Source organism: Aotus nancymaae, unplaced genomic scaffold (genome assembly GCF_030222135.1).
Source record: "Aotus nancymaae isolate 86718 unplaced genomic scaffold, 86718_ANA_hifiasm-v0.15.2.pri h1tg000009l, whole genome shotgun sequence".
NCBI lineage: Eukaryota > Metazoa > Chordata > Mammalia > Primates > Aotidae > Aotus > Aotus nancymaae.
This window is the reverse complement of record NW_026988420.1, coordinates 16,561,957-16,583,856: the sequence shown is the minus strand read 5'-3', so window position 1 is coordinate 16,583,856 and position 21,900 is coordinate 16,561,957. Positions and strand designations below refer to the sequence as shown.

At 39.3% G+C, this 21,900-nt stretch overlaps 1 protein-coding gene across 4 annotated transcripts in view; it reads left to right on the top strand.

Moving 5' to 3' along the window:
• Positions 1 to 21,900, top strand: part of NEK3 (NIMA related kinase 3) — a 28,095-nt gene that overhangs the window by 2,224 nt on the left and 3,971 nt on the right. For 2 of the 4 annotated variants that reach the window (XM_021674550.2, XM_012466208.3), the window contains exons 2-12: positions 1,316 to 1,488; positions 3,658 to 3,751; positions 3,839 to 3,936; positions 5,157 to 5,240; positions 7,024 to 7,091; positions 7,184 to 7,270; positions 10,640 to 10,694; positions 14,882 to 15,082; positions 15,480 to 15,552; positions 17,591 to 17,640; positions 21,674 to 21,776. In XM_021674550.2, the coding sequence (XP_021530225.1) occupies positions 1,372 to 1,488; positions 3,658 to 3,751; positions 3,839 to 3,936; positions 5,157 to 5,240; positions 7,024 to 7,091; positions 7,184 to 7,270; positions 10,640 to 10,694; positions 14,882 to 15,082; positions 15,480 to 15,552; positions 17,591 to 17,640; positions 21,674 to 21,776 (1,030 nt within the window). In that variant the 5' untranslated portion in view covers positions 1,316 to 1,371. Of the gene's footprint in view, positions 1 to 1,315; positions 1,489 to 3,657; positions 3,752 to 3,838; positions 3,937 to 5,156; positions 5,241 to 7,023; positions 7,092 to 7,183; positions 7,271 to 10,639; positions 10,695 to 14,881; positions 15,083 to 15,479; positions 15,553 to 17,590; positions 17,641 to 21,673; positions 21,777 to 21,900 lie in introns of those variants that run through there. The other 2 variants (XM_064373608.1, XM_064373609.1) reach the window with 2 other exon arrangements.

Sequence of the window (21,900 nt, the reverse complement as noted above, 5' to 3'; positions counted from 1 at the left end):
TCCAGAATGAAACACACGTCTCTCTTCTCCCCATGTTTTGCCCCACCCTGCAGCACTCCCACTGCCAGAAAAATCGGACAAACAAAAAACCACACACACAACCATTGTGCCTTTCCTCTCAGGGAGTGCCAGAAACCATCCAGTTCATGCCGGAAACTTGGGAGTCAACCTTGCCCCTTCTCTGCTTGCCCTCCATAAATCAGACACCAAGAATCCTGTCAACTCCTCTTAGATCTTTCCTTGCCATTTTTTCTGGCCCCATTGCCTCCACCCTATTCCATTTCATTATTTTCCTGCATTTTCTATTGTTGAAGCCTTCTTACTGGCCTAGTCTCTGAGCTGGCCTTCCTGCCCCTCCTCCACTGGTCCATTTAATCTGCCATCAGAGTGACTGTTTCTTCTAATATGCAAATATGATTATATTGCCTTCTTGGTTAAATGTTTCAGCAGCCTGTTATGTTCTTTCAATTTCTTGAACTGAATGTAATCTCTTTAGCTCTTAAATATGCAATTTCTTCTTTCTTGATTATTGTTTTCCTCCTCTTTGTCTAGCCAACTTTCATTCCTCCTTCAGGCTTCAGCTTAAATAGCCTACTTTTGTTGAGGTTTATGGTTGTCTCTCTGCATGGGATGTCCACGATGGCAGGGACTATGAGAGATTTGTTCAGACTGTAACATCTGACTCAGAGTTGGTGCTCAGTGTCTAACTGTTGAATGAATAGTATAGAGGAGGAAAAACTTTTTCTCTACCCTCTTAGGTTCAGTGGCCGGGTCCTGCAAAATAAACTGATGAGAGATATATTAACAGGAAAAAAGGATTATGCATAAATATAAAGAAGTGGTTAGAGCAGGGGGCTCATATGCCATTTTCACAAAGATTGAAAATTGTGGAGAAGTAACTAGACAAAGGTAGGGGAATATTTCTTGGGTAAATTGTAGGAAGGTAAATATATGGGGGAAGCTAGCAGAAGATAAGGGTTATTCAGTGAGGTTTGTTATGTGGATTCAAGTTGGTGCCTTCCCCATTAGTAAGGGTTGCTCTCCTTTTCCTGGTACTGGAGAGGAAGACACATTTACAAATGGATATTATTACCTATACATAGGAAATTTTATGCCCTGCATTTATACAAAAAAGGGAGGGCAAAGAGCAAATTGGCTTCAGCTCAAAACAATTCTTACACAAAAGTGGCGTATTTAGGGAGGGCATACACTGATCCTCTTCAAAAGGAATGTTGCTTGTTTCTTATCATGATTATTTAATTTCTGCTTTTTGAAAGTACGTTTAATTCTCAGCTGTTTTTGCTTTTGAATGCAGTTTGAGAGAGCCCATGTGACTTCGCGAGCAGAGCCCAGCTGTGTGGATGCCCCAGCATGGATGACTACATGGTCCTGAGAGTGATTGGGGAGGGCTCCTTCGGCAGAGCTCTTTTGGTTCAGCATGAAAGCAGTAATCAGATGTTTGCCATGAAAGAAATAAGGCTTCCCAAGGTCACTACTAAAGAAATTAGCTCACTTTGAAAGTATACACGCGATTTGTATAAAAGAATAAGTTTTTTGCCGGGCATGGTGGCTCACACCGGTAATCCCAGCACTTTGGGAGGTGGAGGCAGATAGATCACCTGAGGTCAGGAGTTTGAGACCAGTCTAGCCAACATGGGGAAAACCTGTCTCTAGTAAAAATAATTTTTAAAAATTAGCCAGGTGTGGTGGTATGCACCTGTAGTCCCAACTATTTGGGAGGCTGAGGCAGGAGAATCGCCTGAACCTGGGAGGCAGAGGTTGCAATGAGCCAAGATCATGCCACTGCACTCCAGCCTTGGTGACAAAGCGAGAGTGTAAATAAATAAATAAATTTCTGAGATTTAACATGGAATTTCTCCTTCATGCAAAAGATGTAATTGGTTTATTCGTTAGCTTTACAAGGGCTCAATACATTATATGTGGTTCTTAGGATATTGTAATTAACAATGGGAGAAAAATAGTAAAAGTTTTGGTGGTGATTATTGATAACTTTATTTTAGTGAACAATTGGTAATAATTTCCACTTTTGTATACCTAATGGTGTAGGAAATCTTTGCCAAAGCAACTCAGGTGCAATATTAATGAAAAAGGATCATAAAAAGACAATGAAGAACAAATGCTAACCTTTGGTACCAGGAAACCTACTCTGTGGATCAGTTTATAGGTTTTATTTCCTTGTAGACTATTACTGTGTATCATAGTTGTCCTATGAAATAATTCATTACATGGAGACTATGTAGTAATATTTTGGATCAATTTTAAAAAATACATTCTAATAAAGTTCTCAGAGTGCTGGGTATTTTTTTCCCACTGGATTCTTGACTTCCTTCAGTGATTTTCAGATTTGAGTGGGCATCATAATCATCTGGAGGGCTTGTTAAAACACTGACTGTTGTCCTCCACCCCCAGGCTTCCGACTGAGTAGGTCCAGGTGGGCTTGTGAATTTGCATTTTTAGCAAGTTCCCAGTTCGTGCTGCTGCTGCTGCTGGTCTGAGAATCCTTGTGTTACTACACAATCAATGGCAGTTTCTTTTCTTTCTTTTTTTAAATTTATAGAAGGGGTCTTGCTCTGTTGCCCAGGCTGGAGTATAGTGGCACGATCATAGCTCACTGCAGCTTGAAGTCCTGGGCTCAAGTGATCTTCATACCTCAGCCTCCGCAGTGGCGGGGAATCTAGGTGTAGGTGCACTATAGTCCCAGCCACTGGGGAGGGTAGCCACCACACCCAACTAACCATGGCAATTTCTTTTTTCTTTTCTTTTCTTTTTTTTTTGTTTGAGACAGAATTTTGCTCTTGTTGCCCAGGCTTAAGTGCAATGGCATGATCTTGGCTCACTGCAACCTCTGCCTCCCGGTTCAAGCGATTCTCCTGCCTCAGCCTCCCGAATGCTGGGATTACAGGCATGCAGTACCATGCCCGGTTAATTTTATATTTTTAGTAGACGTGTAGTTTCTCCATGTTGGTCAGGGTGGTATCAAACTCCCAATATCAGGTGATCTGCCCGCCTCAGCCTCCCGAAGTGCTGGGATTACAGGTGTGAGCCACTGTGCCTGGACAGCAATTTCTTGATAGTAAGATAAATCACTTAGAATTTCATCCTTATAGAGTAAGTTAGGGATAAACAGTTTGGGAAACTTACTTTGCATGCCTTCTTTGTTCATCCCTGATGTAGTAATACACCAGCATATTCTTTTTTTATCTGGACCAATCGACTCATAAGTGATGCAGACAGTCAAAACATGAAATCCCCCCTTTTTTTCTTTTACAATAAAAAAAATTTCTTTTTCTTTTTTCTATATTACAAGTCATCAAGCAAAAGGTATAGTATTTTTGACGGTATACTGGCTCTCTAAGTCAGATAATGCTTAGGCTGATATTAAAACAAACATTCTGACTGTGTAAGGAATGAAAAAAGAAAATAAAAATACAATGAAGGGCTCAGCTCAAGCATGAAAATATAGCCAGAGTTGAAAAATCACCAGGCATTTTCTCTTGTCATTTGACAAACTTAAGTTGAGCCAAAGTGTTATAAAACTGGATCTAGCATTGAAGTATAATATAAACTATATTATTATAAAGTTATCTATTTTAAAATGCAATATTAAATTTATGCTTATTTGAAATGTTTTTCTAGTCTTTCTCCAATACACAGAATTCTAGGAAGGAGGCTGTTGTTTTAGCCAAAATGAAACACCCCAATATCGTTGCCTTCAAAGAATCTTTTGAAGGTAAATACGAATTCCCCCACATATGTGCATTTCTGAATTTGATTTGTAGCCACTACAGCTTTTCTAAAGAGCTTGTGTCTGTTTTAGCTGAAGGACACTTGTATATTGTGATGGAATACTGTGATGGAGGGGATCTAATGCAAAAGATTAAACAGCAAAAAGGAAAGTTATTTCCTGAAGACATGGTAAGAGATTGACTTACATAGTTTCTCTCAAGGTGTAGAAGCCACTTTTCTCATAAACTTGTATAAGTTAAAACAAAAGCCTTGATATCTCTAATTACCTGAGAAGGTAGATAGAAATGATTGATTTCTGCATTGGTGTTACCACTTAGTGTCCTCAGAATACCACTGCCTGAAATGGTTTTAGGAAGTAAAATCTATAGGTTAAAAATTATTAAGGAATACAACTTGCATATTTAGAATAATTTCAAGATTATATCATCAAATTTTGTACTAGATATTTAAAATCTTGATTTTTATCATACTGAAATTTTAGAAAGCAGGTCTATTTTATTTTGTATACTAAAACATCAGAAGAATGAAGCTTGCCATTTCTGTTTCTTGGGAGTACCTATTCTCAATCTTTTTCCTTCTAAAGCTTGAAGTGGTCCCTTCAGTCTAAGACTTGCTGCCTTTTTAGTGGAAAATTGCATACTAAATATTTTTAAATGAATTAGCTATGGAAAACATTTAAATTGCTCCAATGAGGCTTAGTTTGATTTAGGTTATAGCATGTTATAAAAGTATGTAAATAAATGTAAATATTCTTTATTTAGAAATTGTATTGTTAAAAATATGGGTTCCGTAGAGGGAAGTCAACCTTGGCTTCAGCTGGAAGAATCTCCATAGCAAAAGTGAAAACAAAAATCAGTTTGACGTTTAATGTTGGCCCCCAAAACACCTAGAAAGTCTGGGTACTGTTGACCTTGGATTTATAAGTAGGAACTATTGACCTCGAAGGTTTATTTATAATATAATATTATTTATAATATAATGAAATCTTTTAATGTTACCCTATGGATATTCTGCAAAAGTAAATGAAAATCCAACATAATGATTACATTAGAAAAGCTGTAGTGTATTTCTTATTGGTGAACTACTTTTATATAAGCATTTAAGAAATACTTTTATTTGGTTGAATATAAGAAAACTATAGTGGAAGTTTTACTAAAATAAATTGCTGTTTGGATCATGCATAAGATAATGGAATATGGGAATCACAGCTTTTCTGAATTTCTCCAAGTAACACTGAATCTTAGCTGAACTATGTAACTTACAGCAGTCTGTTCTCACATTATGTAAAATTCTGGTCGACTAAGGCCTAGAGATGATTCTTTGGAATTTTAGGTTAACAGGAGCCAGTTACTGCATTTTTGAAGATTTTGCATACCTTTTTCTTACAGATACTTAATTGGTTTACCCAAATGTGCCTTGGAGTAAATCACATTCACAAGAAACGTGTGCTACATAGAGATATCAAGTCTAAGGTGAGTGGAGTACATTTTTGGACTGAAAAACAAAAAATAGGCCAGGCGTGGTGGCTCATGCCTGTAATCCCAGAACTTTGGGAGGCTGAGGCGGGTGGATCGTGAAGTCAGAAGTTTAAGACCAGCCTGGCCAACATGGTAAAACCCTGTCTCTACTAAAAATACAAAAATCAATGGGGCGCAATGGCAGGTGCCTCTAATCCCAGCTACTCCAGAGGCTGAGGCAGGAGAATTGCTTGAACCTGGGAGGCGGAAGTTGCAGTGAGATGAGATTGTGCCACTGCATTCCAGCCTGGGTGGCAGAGTGAGACTCCATCTCAAAAGAAATACCATTTAATTCATTTGCTGTGTTATCCCATGCATCTTGGGTCATTTTTGTTTAGTTTAGAAATATTTAACGCCAGGCACGGTAGGTCACACCAGTAATCCCAGCACTTTGGGAGGCCAAGGAGGGTGGATCATGATTCGAGACCTGCCTGACCAACATGGTGAAACCCCTTTTCTACTAAAAATACAAAAATTAACCAGGCACGGTGACACATGCCTGCAGTCCCAGTTACTCAGGAGGCTGAGGTGGGAGAATTTCTTGAACCCATAAGGCGTAGGTTGCAGTGAGCCAAGATCGCATCACTGCACTCCAACCTGGGCGACAGAGTGAGACTCTGTCTCAAAAAAAAAAAAGAAAAAAGGAAAAAAAACCTGTCAGCTTAATATTTATTTATTTAATTTTTGAATGAAAATTTCCTCCACCTTTATTAAAATATAATTGACAAAAATCATATATATTTATGATGTACACATGATGTTATATATATATATATACACACACATTGTAAAATTATTAAATCGAGGTAATTAATATACCTCTATCACCTCACATATTATTTTTTTGTGGTGAGGACATTTAAGATCTAATCTCAGCACTTTTTAAGTATTCTATGCATTATTATTAACTATAGTCACTATGTTGTACAGCAGATCACTGGAACTTACTTGTCCTAACTGAAACTTTGTACTCTTTGACTTAATATTTATACTAACCAAATAAGGTAATACCTGAGAAAAAGTCATTGAAATCTCTAGTAGTACAGTCGTGCATCGCTTAATGACAGGGGGATAAGTACTCAGAAATGCATCGCAAGGTGATTTTGTCGTGTGGACATTGTAGAGTGCACTTACACAAACCTAGATGGTAGAGCCTGCTACACCTAAGCTATAGAGTGTAGCCTGTTGCTTCTAGGCTACAAACCTGTACAGCATGTTACTGTACTGAATTCCTTGGGCAATTGTAATAGAGTGGTAAGTATTTGTGTATTTAAATGAAGAAAAAGTACAGTAAAAATATGGTATTATGGTCTTATGGGACCAGTGTCATATATGCCATCTGTTGTTGACTGAAATGTGGCATGTGACTGTGTATGTTAATGTGTCCTAGCTCTCTTTTAGTGACCACGTGCTAAGCCCATGTGTTCTCAGATGGAAAACAATTGACACTTGGGCCTGCCATATGGCATCACCCTGACACAGGTTCTCATTGGGTAGATTGGGTCTGCTGATACAACCTAAAACTTGCTTGTTAGATTTCGAAGCACTCATCTGAGTTTCCAAGCAGGGGAATGTGTCGCTGTCAAGAGGGGATCTTGGTGTTTTGTGCTTCACTCTGGGACTCAGCTGTCAGCATTTCTACCCTTAATCTCCATCATCAGCAGGCTTTGGAAGACACCTTATCTGCCTCATGTTCGATGACAGAAAACATAATCTGAGTTCTTCTTTTTAAATGCAGAATATCTTCCTCACTCAAAATGGAAAAGTGAAATTGGGAGACTTTGGATCTGCCCGTCTTCTCTCTACGTATGTATCTCTGTTCTATCGTAGTGACAGTAATCAGAATATCCATTTTCAGGAATGCTCTGTAATCATTCTTTGCCTTTTTATGATTTTAGTCCGATGGCATTTGCTTGTACATATGTGGGAACACCTTATTATGTGCCTCCAGAAATTTGGGAAAACCTGCCTTATAACAATAAAAGGTGAGTGGTGCATATCTGATGGAAGGGTACCCATTTGGTGACAGGCATTGTAGCCTGCAAATGATGCTAGACTCTGACGTCACTTCAAAGCACATGCATGGATCATTTGATTTCTAAAAAGTATATCTGAGAGCAGTGTGGAATCTATATTGCTAATCTATATTGCGAGGCTGCTAGATGAAAATAATAGTTTTCCAATTTTATTAATTATAGCTGAGAGGAGCAAATGCTGAAAAAAAGGCTAGTCATTTCTAGGGATGGTATGAATTATATCAGTGGTTCCCTACTTTGCTGCTCCCACTTTAAAAAATCCCAAAGCCCATTGTTGTATCTACACTAATTAAATCAAAATGCCAAAGGATAGGAAGCAGGCACCAGTCATTTTTCAAGATCACTGGGTGATTCCAATGTACATCAACATTTGAGAATCAATAGATTGTGTCATTGAGTTAGTATTTACAGGGATAGATTATAATTAGTTGGTTGATAGATAAATCAATTGCAGGAGGTTAGTATGAAGATCTTAATGATTTAAAATGCAGTATTTTTTCTGAATATATGTGCCCATCGTGGGGATGGATGTGCAGGGAAGATTGGAAGTAGACCAGTAAGAAAGGACATGGAAATCACCTACATTTCCCAACTGCTAATAACATTTTGCTGTTTTTTTCTTCATCCATTAACTTTTTCCCTAAAACTAGTTGATATATTTTATGTATAATTTGCTTTTGTCATTCAATATCATAATAGTCATTTCCTCACCTACTTAAACTCCTCATAAATTTTCTAATGGCTGCATATATTTTACCATATGGCCCTTCCAGAATTTACTTAGTAATTCCTTTGTTGTTGGCCTTACATTTCTACATTTCAGTATCATAAGCAGTGCTGTGATTAACATACCTTTTGTGTATAAAGATGTCCTTGTTTTGTATCACATTCTTGCGTGGATTCCTAGAAGTAGAAACACTTAAAGGCTGTGTTACTTTTTGCTGACTTGCTTTCTGAAAAGGGTATGACAGTCTGTACTAAATAGGTTTCTTTAAAAGTAGAATTGACTGAATGGGGACAAAACAACTCTATAGGGTCTTACTGGGACAATTGGGGAAATGTGGGTATACAGTAAATATTAAATAATGTTACTGAATTGAGATTAAATTGCTCAGATGTGATAACAGTGTTGTGTTTCTGAGGGAAAGGGTACGTCTTTGTTCTTAGGAGATACATGCTGATGTATATAGGGATGAGGTGTTCGATACCTGCAACCTTTTTTCAGGAGGTTCAGATAGATATAGAGGAGGGAGATTAGCACGCAAACATGGCCAATGGGAATGATTGCAGGACCTAGATAAGGGCATATGGACATTTGCAACTTTTCTGTAGATTTCAATTTTTTTTTTTTTTTTTGAGATGGAGTCTCGCTCTGTTGCCCAGACTGGAGTCCTGTGGTGCGACTGTAGCTGGAGGAGGGAGCAGGGACTTCCCAAAGACGCTCCCAGTTCTCCAGTCCGAGGTCCTTGGCTTCTCTTACCCCAGAGAATAGGGAAAGGGGCCCAAGGAGCAGTGAGCTTACCGTTCAAATAAATATCGTGGACCCAAAGAGTTTTTGCAGAAAAACTGATTTATTAGGCAGAGAGAGAGAGAGAAAGAGAGAAAGCTCCCACGCTGTTGTGGGAGGGGAATTCGGAGGGGATATCCGTGTAGAGAAGGAGCAGCGGAGTTTTAACCCTGGAGTTATCCCTCATTTATTTTCTCGTCCAGTTTGAGAGGAGTTCTTTCAAACTTCCTCTGGAGTGATTGATTTGACTCTGATACCGGATTGGCTGCTTGGTCCACAACAGAGCATCCTCCTCCCAGAGCTTTCCGGGGACTTTTTGGACAAAGAAGCCCACCTGGATTCCTTTACCTAGCCCACAAGTGGGAAACCTAAACAAAGAACTTTGCATTCCTGGATGGGGGCGTGGATGGAGGCCTGGTGCTGGGAAACTCTTGCTCTCGAAACCACACCCTCGTGGATCTGGGAAGAGAAGTTTTTTTCCTTAACACAGCCCCTCACGACCTTGGCTCACTGCAACTTCCAACTCCTGGGTTCAAGCAATTCTTCTGCCCCAGCCTCCCAAGTAGCTGTGATTACAAGCGCCTGCCACCATGCCTGGCTAATTTTACATATATATATATATATATATATATATATATATATATATATATATGTACATATATATATATGCACATACATATATATACACACACACACACACATATATGTATACATATATATACACATATATATATGTATATTTAAATAGAGACTGGGTTTCATCATGTTGGACCAGGCTGGTCTTGAAGCACTGGCCTCAGGTGATCCGCCTGCCTCAGCCTCCCAAAGTGCTCGGGTTACAGGTGTGAGCCACCATGCCCGGCCAGATTTGAAATTTAAAAAAACTAAAAGGGAAAACACTTGATAAAAAATCATTAATTAAAGTAAAAAAGAATATCATCTAGAAAAGTCTGGAGGAGCTGGGCCGTCGTACGTGCTTGTAGTCTCAACTACTTGGGAGGCAGAGGCAGGAGGATTGCTTGAGCCCAGGAGTTCCGAGGCAGGAGGATTGCTTGAGCCCAGGACTTCCAAGGCTGCAGTGTAGTGACATAATGCCTGTGAATAGCCACTGCACTCCAGCCTGGGTAACATAGTGAGACCCCATCCCTAAAAAAAAGAAAAGGGAAAATATAGAGGATGACAAATAGGTGGTGTGAATGATGGAGGAACCTGGAGAGGCTTAGTGCAGGGTATGGGGCCAACTATAAAACTCTGGATTTTGAAGAGCTATTTTGTGGAAGAATTAGTAGTCTTGGTCTCTTTGTTTTGAAACATAGAGCTAACTCTGAGGGTGGAGAGAGTTCCTAGAGACACATTTTGGCTTTTGAAAAGGAAGAACACTATCCCTGAGAGCCATCCAGCAAGGGAGCAGACTGTGCGGGAGGTAGAGAGCTGCCCAGCAGGAGATGTGATCAAAGGCTGGGTGCTGCATCCAGGGAAGTCGGAGTGGAAGCTCACTGGATGCCTTCCAGAGTCCTTCCAGCTGTGATCATCTGAGTCTGCAAATATTCTCACTTGCTACTGAATTCCCAAATACTACTGAAGTGATATCTCAGCCACTCTGATTTGAAGGAGTGGTGATTGAAGAGCAGAGAGTTTTATTGTGAACGTTACTCTTAGGAAGTATCTAGGTGTCAGACCAAAATTATATGTTTTATTATAATGCCTAGGAATTACTTGTGATACCTAGTCCTATTAAAGGTAAGAAAGTATTTTTTATATTAGAAAATACATAACCCGCTTGTTATTACATTGCCTCTTTATGCTTTCAGTGACATCTGGTCCTTGGGATGCATTCTGTATGAACTCTGTACCCTTAAGCATCCAGTAAGTATGGCGTGCAAAATGGAAAAGGCAGCTTATCATATCTAGCTGAGTCCTAATAAGGTGACAGATTCTAGTTGGCAGTTTGCTTCCCTAGGAAGAAGTCATTATAAAAGTTTATATATGTTTCCAGTGCAGTCATCCGCCCTGAGCTAGTTTCGTAGCATCTACTAATAGGAAATTCCCATTATTTAGTTTTGCTGTGAAATACATAACCTTTCTCTCTCTCTTTTTCTTTCTCTTTTCCTCTTTTCTTTGTTTTTGCTATTCTTAATTTTTTATTTTGATAAAATAAATATAAAATTTGCCATTTTATCCATTTTTAATTATACAATTCATTGTCATTAATTACATTCACAATATTGTGCAACCATCACTACTATCTCTTTGGGTTTTTTTTTATTTATTTTTTATTTTTTTGTGATGTAGTCTTACTCTGTTGTCCAGTCTGGAGTGCAGTGGTATCTTGACTCACTGCAACCTCCATCTCCTGGGTTCAAGTGATTCTCCTACCTCAGCCTCCCTAGTAGCTGAGACTACAGGTGCACACCACCACACCCAGCTAATTTGTTTTTTATGTATTTTTGCTGGAGACATTTTTGTATTTTTTTTTTTGTATTTTCCCCATGTTGACCAGGCTGGTCTCGAACTCCTGACCTCAGGTGATCCACTCACCTCAGCCTCCCAAAGTGCTGGGATTACAGGCGTGAACCACTATGCCCAGCCACTACTATCTCTTTGTAAAACTTTTCTCATCACCCCAAATGGTAACTCTACCCATTAAACAGTTACTCCCCATTTCTTCCCTTTCCCCTGCTAATCTAATTTATGCCTAGTGAATTTACATATTCTAGATATCTCATACAACTGGAATTATACAACATTTGCCCTTTTGTGTCTGGTTTATTTCACTAGCACAGTGTTTTCAGGGTTCATCCATGTTGTAGCATGTATCAGGATTCCATTCCTTTTCATGGCTGCATAGTATTCCATTGTATGTATAGACTGTGTATCCATTCATCTGGTTTTTTTTATTTTTTCTTTTATTTTTATCTTTATTTTTGAGATGGAGTCTCTCTCTGTTGCCCAGGCTGGAGTGCAGTGGTGCGATCTAAGCTCACTGCAACCTCTACCTGAGCTCAGAGTTCTAGCAATTCTCTTACCTCAGCCTCCCAAGTAGCTGGGATTACAGGCGCCTACCATCGTGCCTGGCTAATTTTTTTTTTTTTTTTAATTTGTAGAAGAGACAGGGTTTCACCATGTTGGCCAGGTTGATCTCGAACTCTTGACCTCAGGTGATCCACCTGCCTCGGCCTCCCAAAGTGCTGAGATTATAGGCATGAGCCACCATGCCTGGCCTATCCATTCATCTGTTGATGGACGCTTGGGTTGTTTCTATCTTTTGGCTATTGTAAATAATGCTGTTATGAACAATGATGTACAAGTATCTGTTAGAGTCCTTGATTCCAAATTTTGAGGTATATATCTAGTGGTGGAACTGCTGGGTCATATGGTAACTGTATTTGGCTTTTTGAGGAAGCACCAAACTTTGCGAGAGTGCCTGCATCATTTATTTCCTCAGCTTTTTGCAGTTAGATTTCACTTATCATATGAGTTTCCTCTCTAACTGAAATGTCATGAAAACACAGACTTTGCCCTATTATTTTTTCAAGGTATTTTTAAAAATATGAACAAAAAAAGGTCATATAACTTGTCCCGCTTGTTCAGCAATAGTTTATTACATAGAACAACAACTGCAGGGCTAATTCCTATTAGTTCTTAGCTTTGCATAGAAATCAATTCTGTTCTTTAGGTACGGATTGAAACTTAGCTTTTTACAGATGTACTTGAAGGCATGTAGAGCTCAGGAGAGAGTGAATGGTTGACAGACATCCTTCACCACTACCAGATGAAAGTAACGCAAACTGAAGACACCTGGTATTAATGAGAGATTATCTTTCTTGAATATAAGTGGTTTGTAATGATGGCTGCACAGTTAGAAGAGCTTGGGGAACCTTTAAAATGCTGATGCTGAGGCCCACACCACAGTGACTGAATTGAAATCTCTGAAAATGTCCTGGGCATGTTTTTAAAGCAGGTGATTACAGTGTACAGCCCAAGTTGAGAAGCAACATAGTCTACAAATAAAAGTATTTTTAAAATTCCAACATCTTATAATTGTTTACTTCCTGACTGTATCTTTTTCATAACTTATATATACACATTCTTTTTTTTTTCTAGGAAGAATGAGTATTAAGGACTATCGTGCCCTGAATATTTGGCACAAAATCTGTCATCTCTTGTCTGCTCAAAGACAGAAGTTGTTCTCAAAACTTTAGGAAATGCAGATGATTGGTGTAATGGTTAAAAAGCCAGAGGCAAAGCAGATTTAGTAGTATTTGTCATGATCAGAATTTGTCCTTTGTTATGTATTTATTTTTCTTTTCATATATTCACTTGCATTTTTTTATTCATGGGACAATACACTTTTTTAAAAATAAACTTTAAAAAAAATTTTAAACAGTTTGGATTTACAGAAAAATTACAAAGATAATACAAAACGCATACATATACCCCACACTGTAATTAACATTTGACATAGCCTTGAGGTATAGAAACATTTCTTAAACAAGATTCAACAAGCAGAAATTATTAAGGAAAAATGATGAGTGAATTTGACTATACTAAATTATAAATTTTGCATAGCAAAAGATACCATAAATAAAAACATAATATACAGATCAGGAGAAAACATTTTCAAACATATAACTAGTCAATAATTAATACAATATCATTTTTTAATATTTATTTTTAATTTCGGGGTACATGTCCAGGGTGTGCAGCTTTGTTACATGGAAACTTGTGCCATGGTGATTTGCTACACCTGTCAACCAATCACGTAGGTATTAGGGCAATACGCTTCAAGGTAGAATGCTAACATGTTCTTTCATAAACATTACCAAGGCTGACATCGAATGTTCTGATATATTTATTATACATGGAAAACTTTAAAAATGTTACTCCAGTCTGTTATTGTATATCTCACACTGTTACTCGTCAAACTTTAATAGCTACTTTAATGACAGGGATGGTTAAAAAGGATTTTGCAGTAGAAGTTTACAACTGGAAAAGTCTGGGTAGGTGCAGTGGCTCATGCCTGTAATCTCAGCACTTTGGGAAGCCAAAGTGGGAGGATCGTTTGAGCCCAGGAATTCAAGACCAGCCTGGGCAACATAGCGAAACCCTGTCTCTATAAAAAAAAATAAATAAATAAAAATAAAAAATAAAAAATTAGCCGGGTGGGCCGGGCGCGGTGGCTCAAGCCTGTAATCCCAGCACTTTGGGAGGCCGAGGCGGGTGGATCACAAGGTCAAGAGATCGAGACCATCCTGGTCAACATGGTGAAACCCGTCTCTACTAAAAATACAAAAAATTAGCTGGGCATAGTGGCGCGTGCCTGTAATCCCAGCTACTCAGGAGGCTGAGGCAGGAGAATGGCCTGAACTCAGGAGGTGGAGGTTGCAGTGAGCCGAGATCGCGCCATTGCACTCCAGTCTGGGTAATGAGAGCGAAACTCCGTCTCAAAAAAAAAAAAAAAATTAGCCGGGAATGGTGGCACATGCCTGTAGTTCCAGCTATTTGGGAGGCTGAGGTGGGAGGATCGCTTGAGCCCAGGAGGTCAAGGATGCAGTGAGCTGTGATTGCACCACTGCACTCAAGCCAGAAAACCACCTGCAGAAAACTGGAAAAGTCTGAAGTGCATGTTGCTATGGAGCAGGCCTGGCAGTTTCTGGGGAGGGGTGGAGTGAAGGGCTATCACACTTATTATAAGCCTTTTAGTATCATTTGATGTTTTAAAATGTCATACATATTTTAATACATATTTAACATGTATATATTACTTTGATTTTCAATATAAATAATGTATATCTGCAAAAACATGACTAATAAGGTAGTCAAAGCAGGCATTGATGGAAATACCTTTTCTAGAGGGGGAGGCTTTTTACCATTCATGTTCAACTTTCTCCTAAACCACCTTAAGATTATATAATGGTGTCTTAAGGACACCTCTAGAAAGAAAAATGACCAGATAGCAGATATGTTTATTAAATTAAAATAATTTACACAGCTGGTAGTTTCTTCCGTTTCTTCCCCTGTATCTGCTTTTAAAGTTCAGTTTTTCTTTTTAGTTTCAGGCAAATAGTTGGAAAAATCTTATCCTCAAAATATGTCAAGGGTCCATCCGTCCACTGCCATCTCATTACTCCTATGAACTTCAGTTCCTAGTCAAGCAGATGTTTAAAAGGAATCCCTCACATCGCCCCTCGGCTACAACGCTTCTCTCCCGAGGCATCCTAGCCCAGCTTGTCCAGAAGTGCTTATCACCCGAGGTACGATCTGTGTTGGACTGGCTGTGAATAGTTTTCAAGTGTATAGCAAACGGTTTATCTTTTAACATTACATATTACCTGTGCTCATCAAAATCCAAATGATACAGAAGTATATTAAAAAATAAAAACTTAAAACTTCCTTTCCTTCCTCTTTCCCCTGCCACAATGCTGTTCCCCAAGAATAATCAGAGTTACAGTTTGTGTATCCTTCCAGACCTTTTTTTAGACATAAATGTCTACATTTGTCTATCTAAATTATATGTACTTTTTTAAGTGGCACTTTTGTTTCTCACCTTGACATACTGTGCTGAAGAATGCTGATGGTGAAATGAAATCATGGCAGTATCTATAGAAAAGTATGTTTTCACATCTTTAAATTCTCAACTTTAAATTTCAGGTCGTCATGGAATATGGTGAGCAGGTATTAGAAGAAATAAAAAACTCTAAGCATAATACACCAAGGAAAAAAAGTAAGAATTTTGAACAGCGTGTTTTTTTGTTAAGTGCTCTCTTAAAAATATACTATCACAGAAAAATGTATAATTTTTAAGTTATTAGAAATGATTATCAGAGATACTCCTCGAATTAACATTTTCTTTTTGTTACTTTAGATGTAATTCTGTACTGAATACTGTACTTTCTGATCGCTGGAAAAAATTGGGATTTTAAAAAAGCCTAGTTTGGGATATTTTAGTGATGGAAAGATTATGTTGTCATTATTAGTACCATATTTTCTCTGGCTTGCTGTGTAGGTCAGATAGAAAGCTTCTTCTGTGGGCTGACCTAAGAATCTATCCATGAAAATATAGCACTAATCTTATAGGAAAATGTATCCTGTATGTATCCCATATGCCTGGTGCTCTTTATCATAATGTTATATGCAGATACTACAAAAGAAACATTTTGAGAACTGGATTGTTTTCTTAAACTTAACTTTTAAGTGTTGTTTTGGAAGGATGTAAACCCTTTAGTCTTATAACTCAACCTTTTCTCCTTTAGTTAAGAGATAGCCAGTTACCTTTGTTTTACCAGTTTGCATTAGCATAGGTGTTATTCTGTGACTTTTGTTCACATCCCAAGGTAATGGGAAATTAGTTTTAAAATGCTGGGCAAGAGAAAAAGAGACTAAGAAAAGTTTCAAGGTAGTTTGGAAAAGTGTAGGTTTTTTAAAAATTAACTTTATTTTATTTTTGAGACAGGGTCTCATTCTGTCTCCCAGCCTGGAGTGCAGTGATACGATCTTGGCTCACTGCAACCTCTGCCTCCTGGGTTCAAGCGATTCTCATGCCTCAGCCTCCAGAGTGGCTAAGACTACAGGCATGCAGCACCACACCTGGCTAATTTTTTTTTTTGATAGAGACAGGGTTTCACCATGTTGACCAGGCTGGTCTCAAACTTCTGACCTCAGGTGATCCACCCACCTTGGCCTCCCGAAGTGCTGGGATTACAGGCATGAGCCACCATACCCAGCTGAAAGTATAGTTTTACAGTTTTTAAAAAGAAGAATAGGGCCGGGCACGGTGGCTCACACCTGTAATCCCAGCACTTTGGGAGGCCGAGGCGGGTGGATCACGAGGTCAAGAGATTGAGACCATCTTGGTCAACATGGTGAAACCCCGTCTCTACTAAAAATACAAAAAATTAGCTGGGCATGGTGGCACGTGCCTGTAGTCCCAGCTACTCAGGAGGCTGAGGCAGGAGAATTGCCTGAACCCAGGAGGCGGAGGTTGCGCTGAGCTGAGATTGCGCCACTGCGCTCCAAGGTAACAAGAACAAAACTCCGTCTCAAAAAAAAAAAAAAAAAAAGAAGAATAAAGTAGTTAGAGAAATGTCACTAGATTGGGACCATATGTCTGGCGGCATCTCCAGTTTAATCTGTAGACAGACCAGAACAATGAAATGGAATGAGGGGGATTGTTTCTGACTTGCTCACTCATATATTCAGTGAGTCATCATCGATGTTCAATAGCAATTTTAAAAATTGTTGAATGAACAAGGCACATCAACCACAGGACTCTGCCGGAGGAAAACGAGGCTTAGCCATTCCTACCAAAGAGATCAGTTGCCAGAGTTCTCTCCTGACTCCTTCTGCTCTTCTCTTGTGAGCTAATAAAGAGCTCATTTCTTGTTAGGGACACCTATTCCACCAGCTGTGACAGCTGACAGGAAAATCAGGGACTCCACTAGCCAGCATGCACTAAAGGGGAGAATGACCTTAGGCATGCAGAGTATGTTACCTCTTCGTGTCTAAATGGGTTGGCATAAGTGGATAGAGATCTCTTTTAACTTTCAGATTTTAACTTTAGGAATGAAACAGTGGAAATAGCCTCCTTGAACAACTGAGATGTATTATTAGGTGATTAAAGCTTGATATTCCCATTCAGGATATCAAAGAGCTTTGGGTCTTTGACTTTAATAATCTCAAGCTGTATGCAGATCATATTAGGACGTTAATAGGATGATCCTTTATGTGTTTTATCTCTCTGACTTTTCTCTCTCTTTTGAAAGCAAACCCTAGCAGAATCAGGATAGCTTTGGGAAATGAAGCAAGCCCAGTGGTAAGTGCTTTAAAATTAAATTTATGAGGCTGGGTGTGGTGGGTCACCCCTGTAATCCCAGCACTTTGGGAGGCTGAGGCAGGTGGATCACTTAAGGTCAGGAGTTTGAGACCAGCTTGACCAACATGGTGAAACCCTGTCTCTACTAAAAATACAAAAATTAGCTGAGTGTGATGGCACACGCCTGTAATCCCGGCTACTCAGGAGGCTGAGGCAGGAGAATTAAGTGAACCTGGAGATGGAGGTTGCACTGAGCTGAGATCATGCCGTTACACTCCAGTCTGGGCGACAAGAGCGAAACTCCATCTCAAAAAAAAAATCACATTTATGAAACATCCAACTCCTGGGTACTGGGTACCCTTAAGTACCGTGAGGTATTTGGAAGACTGACCTGGTCCCTCCAGTTAAGTAATTCTTCGTCTTTTGGCGTCTGAAATAACTGGTAGCTGTTCTCCCGCACTATCGGCTGAGCCACTTTAGGTCACCACTTATTGTTTTTCCATTTTTAATTATTGATGGCAATAATGTGGTTTCAATACAGTGATGTCCTGCTTTCAGTCATGAAAATCTTGTATTACCATGGCTTTATTTATTTATTTGAGATGAGGTCTCACTCTGGCATCCAAGCTGGAGTGCAGTGGCGTGAACATGGCTTCTTTGAACTCCTGGGCTCAAGTGATCTTCCCACCTCAGCCTCCCAAGTAGCTGGGACTACAGGCATGTGCCACCATGCCCAGCTAATTTTTTTTTTTTTGGCATTTTTTTAAGAGATGGAGTTTTGCCATGTTACCTGGGCTGGTCTCAAACCCCTGTCCTCAAGTGATCCTCCTGCCTTGGCCTCTCATAGTGCTGGGATTATAGGTGTGAGCCACTGGGCCTGGCTGCTTTTTGGTTTATTTGTTTGTTTTGAAACAATCTCCCTCTGCCGCCCAGGCTGGAGTGTAGTGGCACGATCACAGCTCACTGCAACCTCTGCCTCCTGGGTTCAAGTGATTCTCATGCCTCAGCCTCCTGGTTAGCTGGGACTACAGGCACGGGCCACCATGCCCAGGTAATTTTTTGTCTTAATAGAGATGGAGTTTTGCTATGTTGGCCAGGCTGGTCTTGAACTCCTGGTCTCATGTGATCTGCCTGCCTCGGCCTCCCAGAGTGCTGGGATTACAGGCGTGAGCCACCACGCCTAGCCTGCTTTTTTTTTTTTTTTTTTTTTTATGGTGGTAGAATATATATAACATAAAATATGCCATTTTAGCCAATTCTAAGTGTACAATTCAGTGGTCCAAATTACATTCATAATATTGTACAACCATCTATTTCCAAAACTTTTTATCATCCCAAACGGAATCCCAGTACCTATTAAACAGTAGCTCCCCACTTCCCACCACTGCAGCCCTGGCAGCCTCTAATCTCAAATCTGGTAGCCGCTCAAATCTCTGTGAATTTGCTGATTCAAAGTATTTCATATAAGTGGAATCATATAATATTTGTCCGTTTGTGTCTGGCCTCTTTCACTTACGTAGTGTTTTTAAGTTCTTCTATGTGTCAGAACTTCATTTCTGTTTACTGCTGTGCTGAATAACATTTAGATTACTATTTTGATCTTAACATTTTTCTGTTCAATGCCTTGTAGCACCTCCTTGTTATCCTAAGAATCAATTTTCAGGCTGGCATTTGGGGTCCTGTTCGTCCTGTCTGTCCCTGGGCAACTGTGACATTCTTTTACACTGAAGCTTCCATAAAGCTGTGGATATTAACAGCCGATTCATGTTCCAGTATTGTCACACCCACCTTAGCAAATCGTGTACTATTGATTTTTTTCTTCAGTATTTCAATTAACCTTGCTTTGCTCTCCTCTCCTTTCCCTTTCTCTCTTTTTCTTTTCTTTCCTTCCTTCCTTTTTCTCTCTCTTTTTTCTCTCTCTCTCTCCCTCTCTTCCTCCTTCCCTCCCCTCTTCCCTCCCTGCCTCTTTCTCCTTCCCTCCTTCCTTCTCTTCCTCCCTCTCTCTCTCCCTTCCTTCCCTCTCTTTCTTCTTCTCATCTCACTCTGTTGCCCAGGCTGGAGTGCAGTAGTATGAATACCATTCACTGCAGACTCAACTTCTTAGGCTCAAGGGATCCTCCCACCTCAGCCTCTTAAGTAGCTGGAACTACAGGTGCATGCCACCACACCCAGATAATTTTTTAACTTTTTCTAGAGATGAGGTCTTACTATGTTGCCCAGGCTGGTGTTGAACTCTTGGGCTTAAGGGATCCTCCCACTTTGGCCTCCTGAAGTGCTGGGATTTACAGGTGTGAGCCACCTTGCCTGGTCTTACCTTTTAATTCAAAAAGGAAAATATGTTGTATTAATAACAAATTACTCTCTTTATGGAATGTACTAGTAATTAAACTTGTTGTAAATGTTTTGAATGAACCATAGGTTGTAAATAAATAACATCCCACCATTATGTTGCTACAAATGGAATACAGGCCTCTGTACTTTTTTTCTTTTCATTATAGTGTCCGTTTTTTTCCCAGCTTTTTGAGTTATAATTTACATGCCACAAAATTTACCCATTTTTATGCAAAATTTGATAAATTTTGATGATAGTATTCAAACCTCCATATAACACCTGCCACAGTCATCATATAGGACTTCCAGGAGAGGTAGGGTGGCTTACACCTGTAATACCAACACTCTGGATGGCAGAGGTGGGAGGATTGATTGAGGCCAGGAATGTGAGACCAGCCTGGGCAACACAGTGAGACCCCATCTCTACAAATAATTAAAAATTGTAGCTGGGTATGGTGGCACATGCCTGTAATCCCAGCTGTTGGGAAGCTGAAGCAAGAGGATTGCCTGAGCCTGGGAATGAGGCTGTAGTGAGCTATGATTGCACCACTGCACTCCAGCCTGGGTGACACAGCAAGACCCTGTTTCAAAAAAAAGAATTTCTTCCCCTAAACTGTTTCTTTGTGCCCCTTTGCAGATGATCTGTGTCCACACGCTATAATTTGATACCGCCTGTAGTGAACACAGCAATATGTGCTCAAAATGAAAAGGGTGCAACATGTAAACAGAATGGAGAAAAGGCCAAAACCTCAGTCAGGGCATGAAGGACTTGAGGCAGGAAAACTCGTGTGCAGGTCAGCAAAGGATGGTGGCAATGAAGGCAGATTGAGGAGCATCCAGAAGAAGGTGGGAGGCCACTGCAGACGCAGAGAGCAGTGATCCTCAATGGCAAGGAAAGACTGGAGTCTGCTGGGGGCTTTTCACAGCTGCCCCTCTCTGCTACTCCTCCAAGATTCTGATGTCGATCTTGAGTATAGGAGGCTTTGAAATCACTGCTTTAAGTGAGCCACCACTGAAAAGTGACAGAGTTTTGTGTTCCCTACATGTGTAGGAAGAGAAGTTTGAGAACCACTGCTTACAAATAAGAAAACCCCGCATGCCAGCCAAACGTACTGTTTATTTATTCATTCAACAAATAACTGAGAACTTGTTTGCTTGGGACTGTTTAGGCATTCAGTATGTACTCTCAAAATAGATGCAGATTTAGTAAACTAGATAGTGTATTATTATATTTCATGAAATAAATCAAGGGCTTAGATAATTTGGAAAGATACTGAATTAAGTGGTGACATTTTGATTCTATATGGCAACTTTATAAAATATCTCATTTTGATATTATAGTTCATAAAGCCTAATACAGCACACTATATTGAAATTTTTCATTACTCTTTTCTTTATAAAGACCTGCCAAACATCTGTCATTTTAATATATCCTCTTATTTATAATCATTGATATTAATGGCTATGACTGTGTATATCTATTAATATATACACATACGTAGGTTCATGGTTAATATACATGTTACTAAATACATATATATGGCTATTAATATACATATCTTTGGGGTTCTATGATTAGTCATGTTTTTTAATCCATTAATTTTTATTTGAAATTAAAATAGCTGACTTTGCATATATGTTTACCTTTTTTTTTCTAGCAAATCAAGCATTATTTAATCTGTATTTTAAATTTATTTTAAAGCAGGAGGAAGAAGAAGACAGAAAGTATAGCCATCCTGATTTGGAAAGCGTTAAGGAAAATTCAGTTAAAAGTGCATTGAGAAAAATAAACAGAGAAGAAAAAGGTAAGTTATTCAAATTCTAATCACTTCTTAGATGAGGAGTTGGGGAGTACAGAGGAAACACCAATTTTATGTTACTAGGTCTCAGGTATCATAAACAAGAGTACAAGTCAGTATTTTTTTTCTT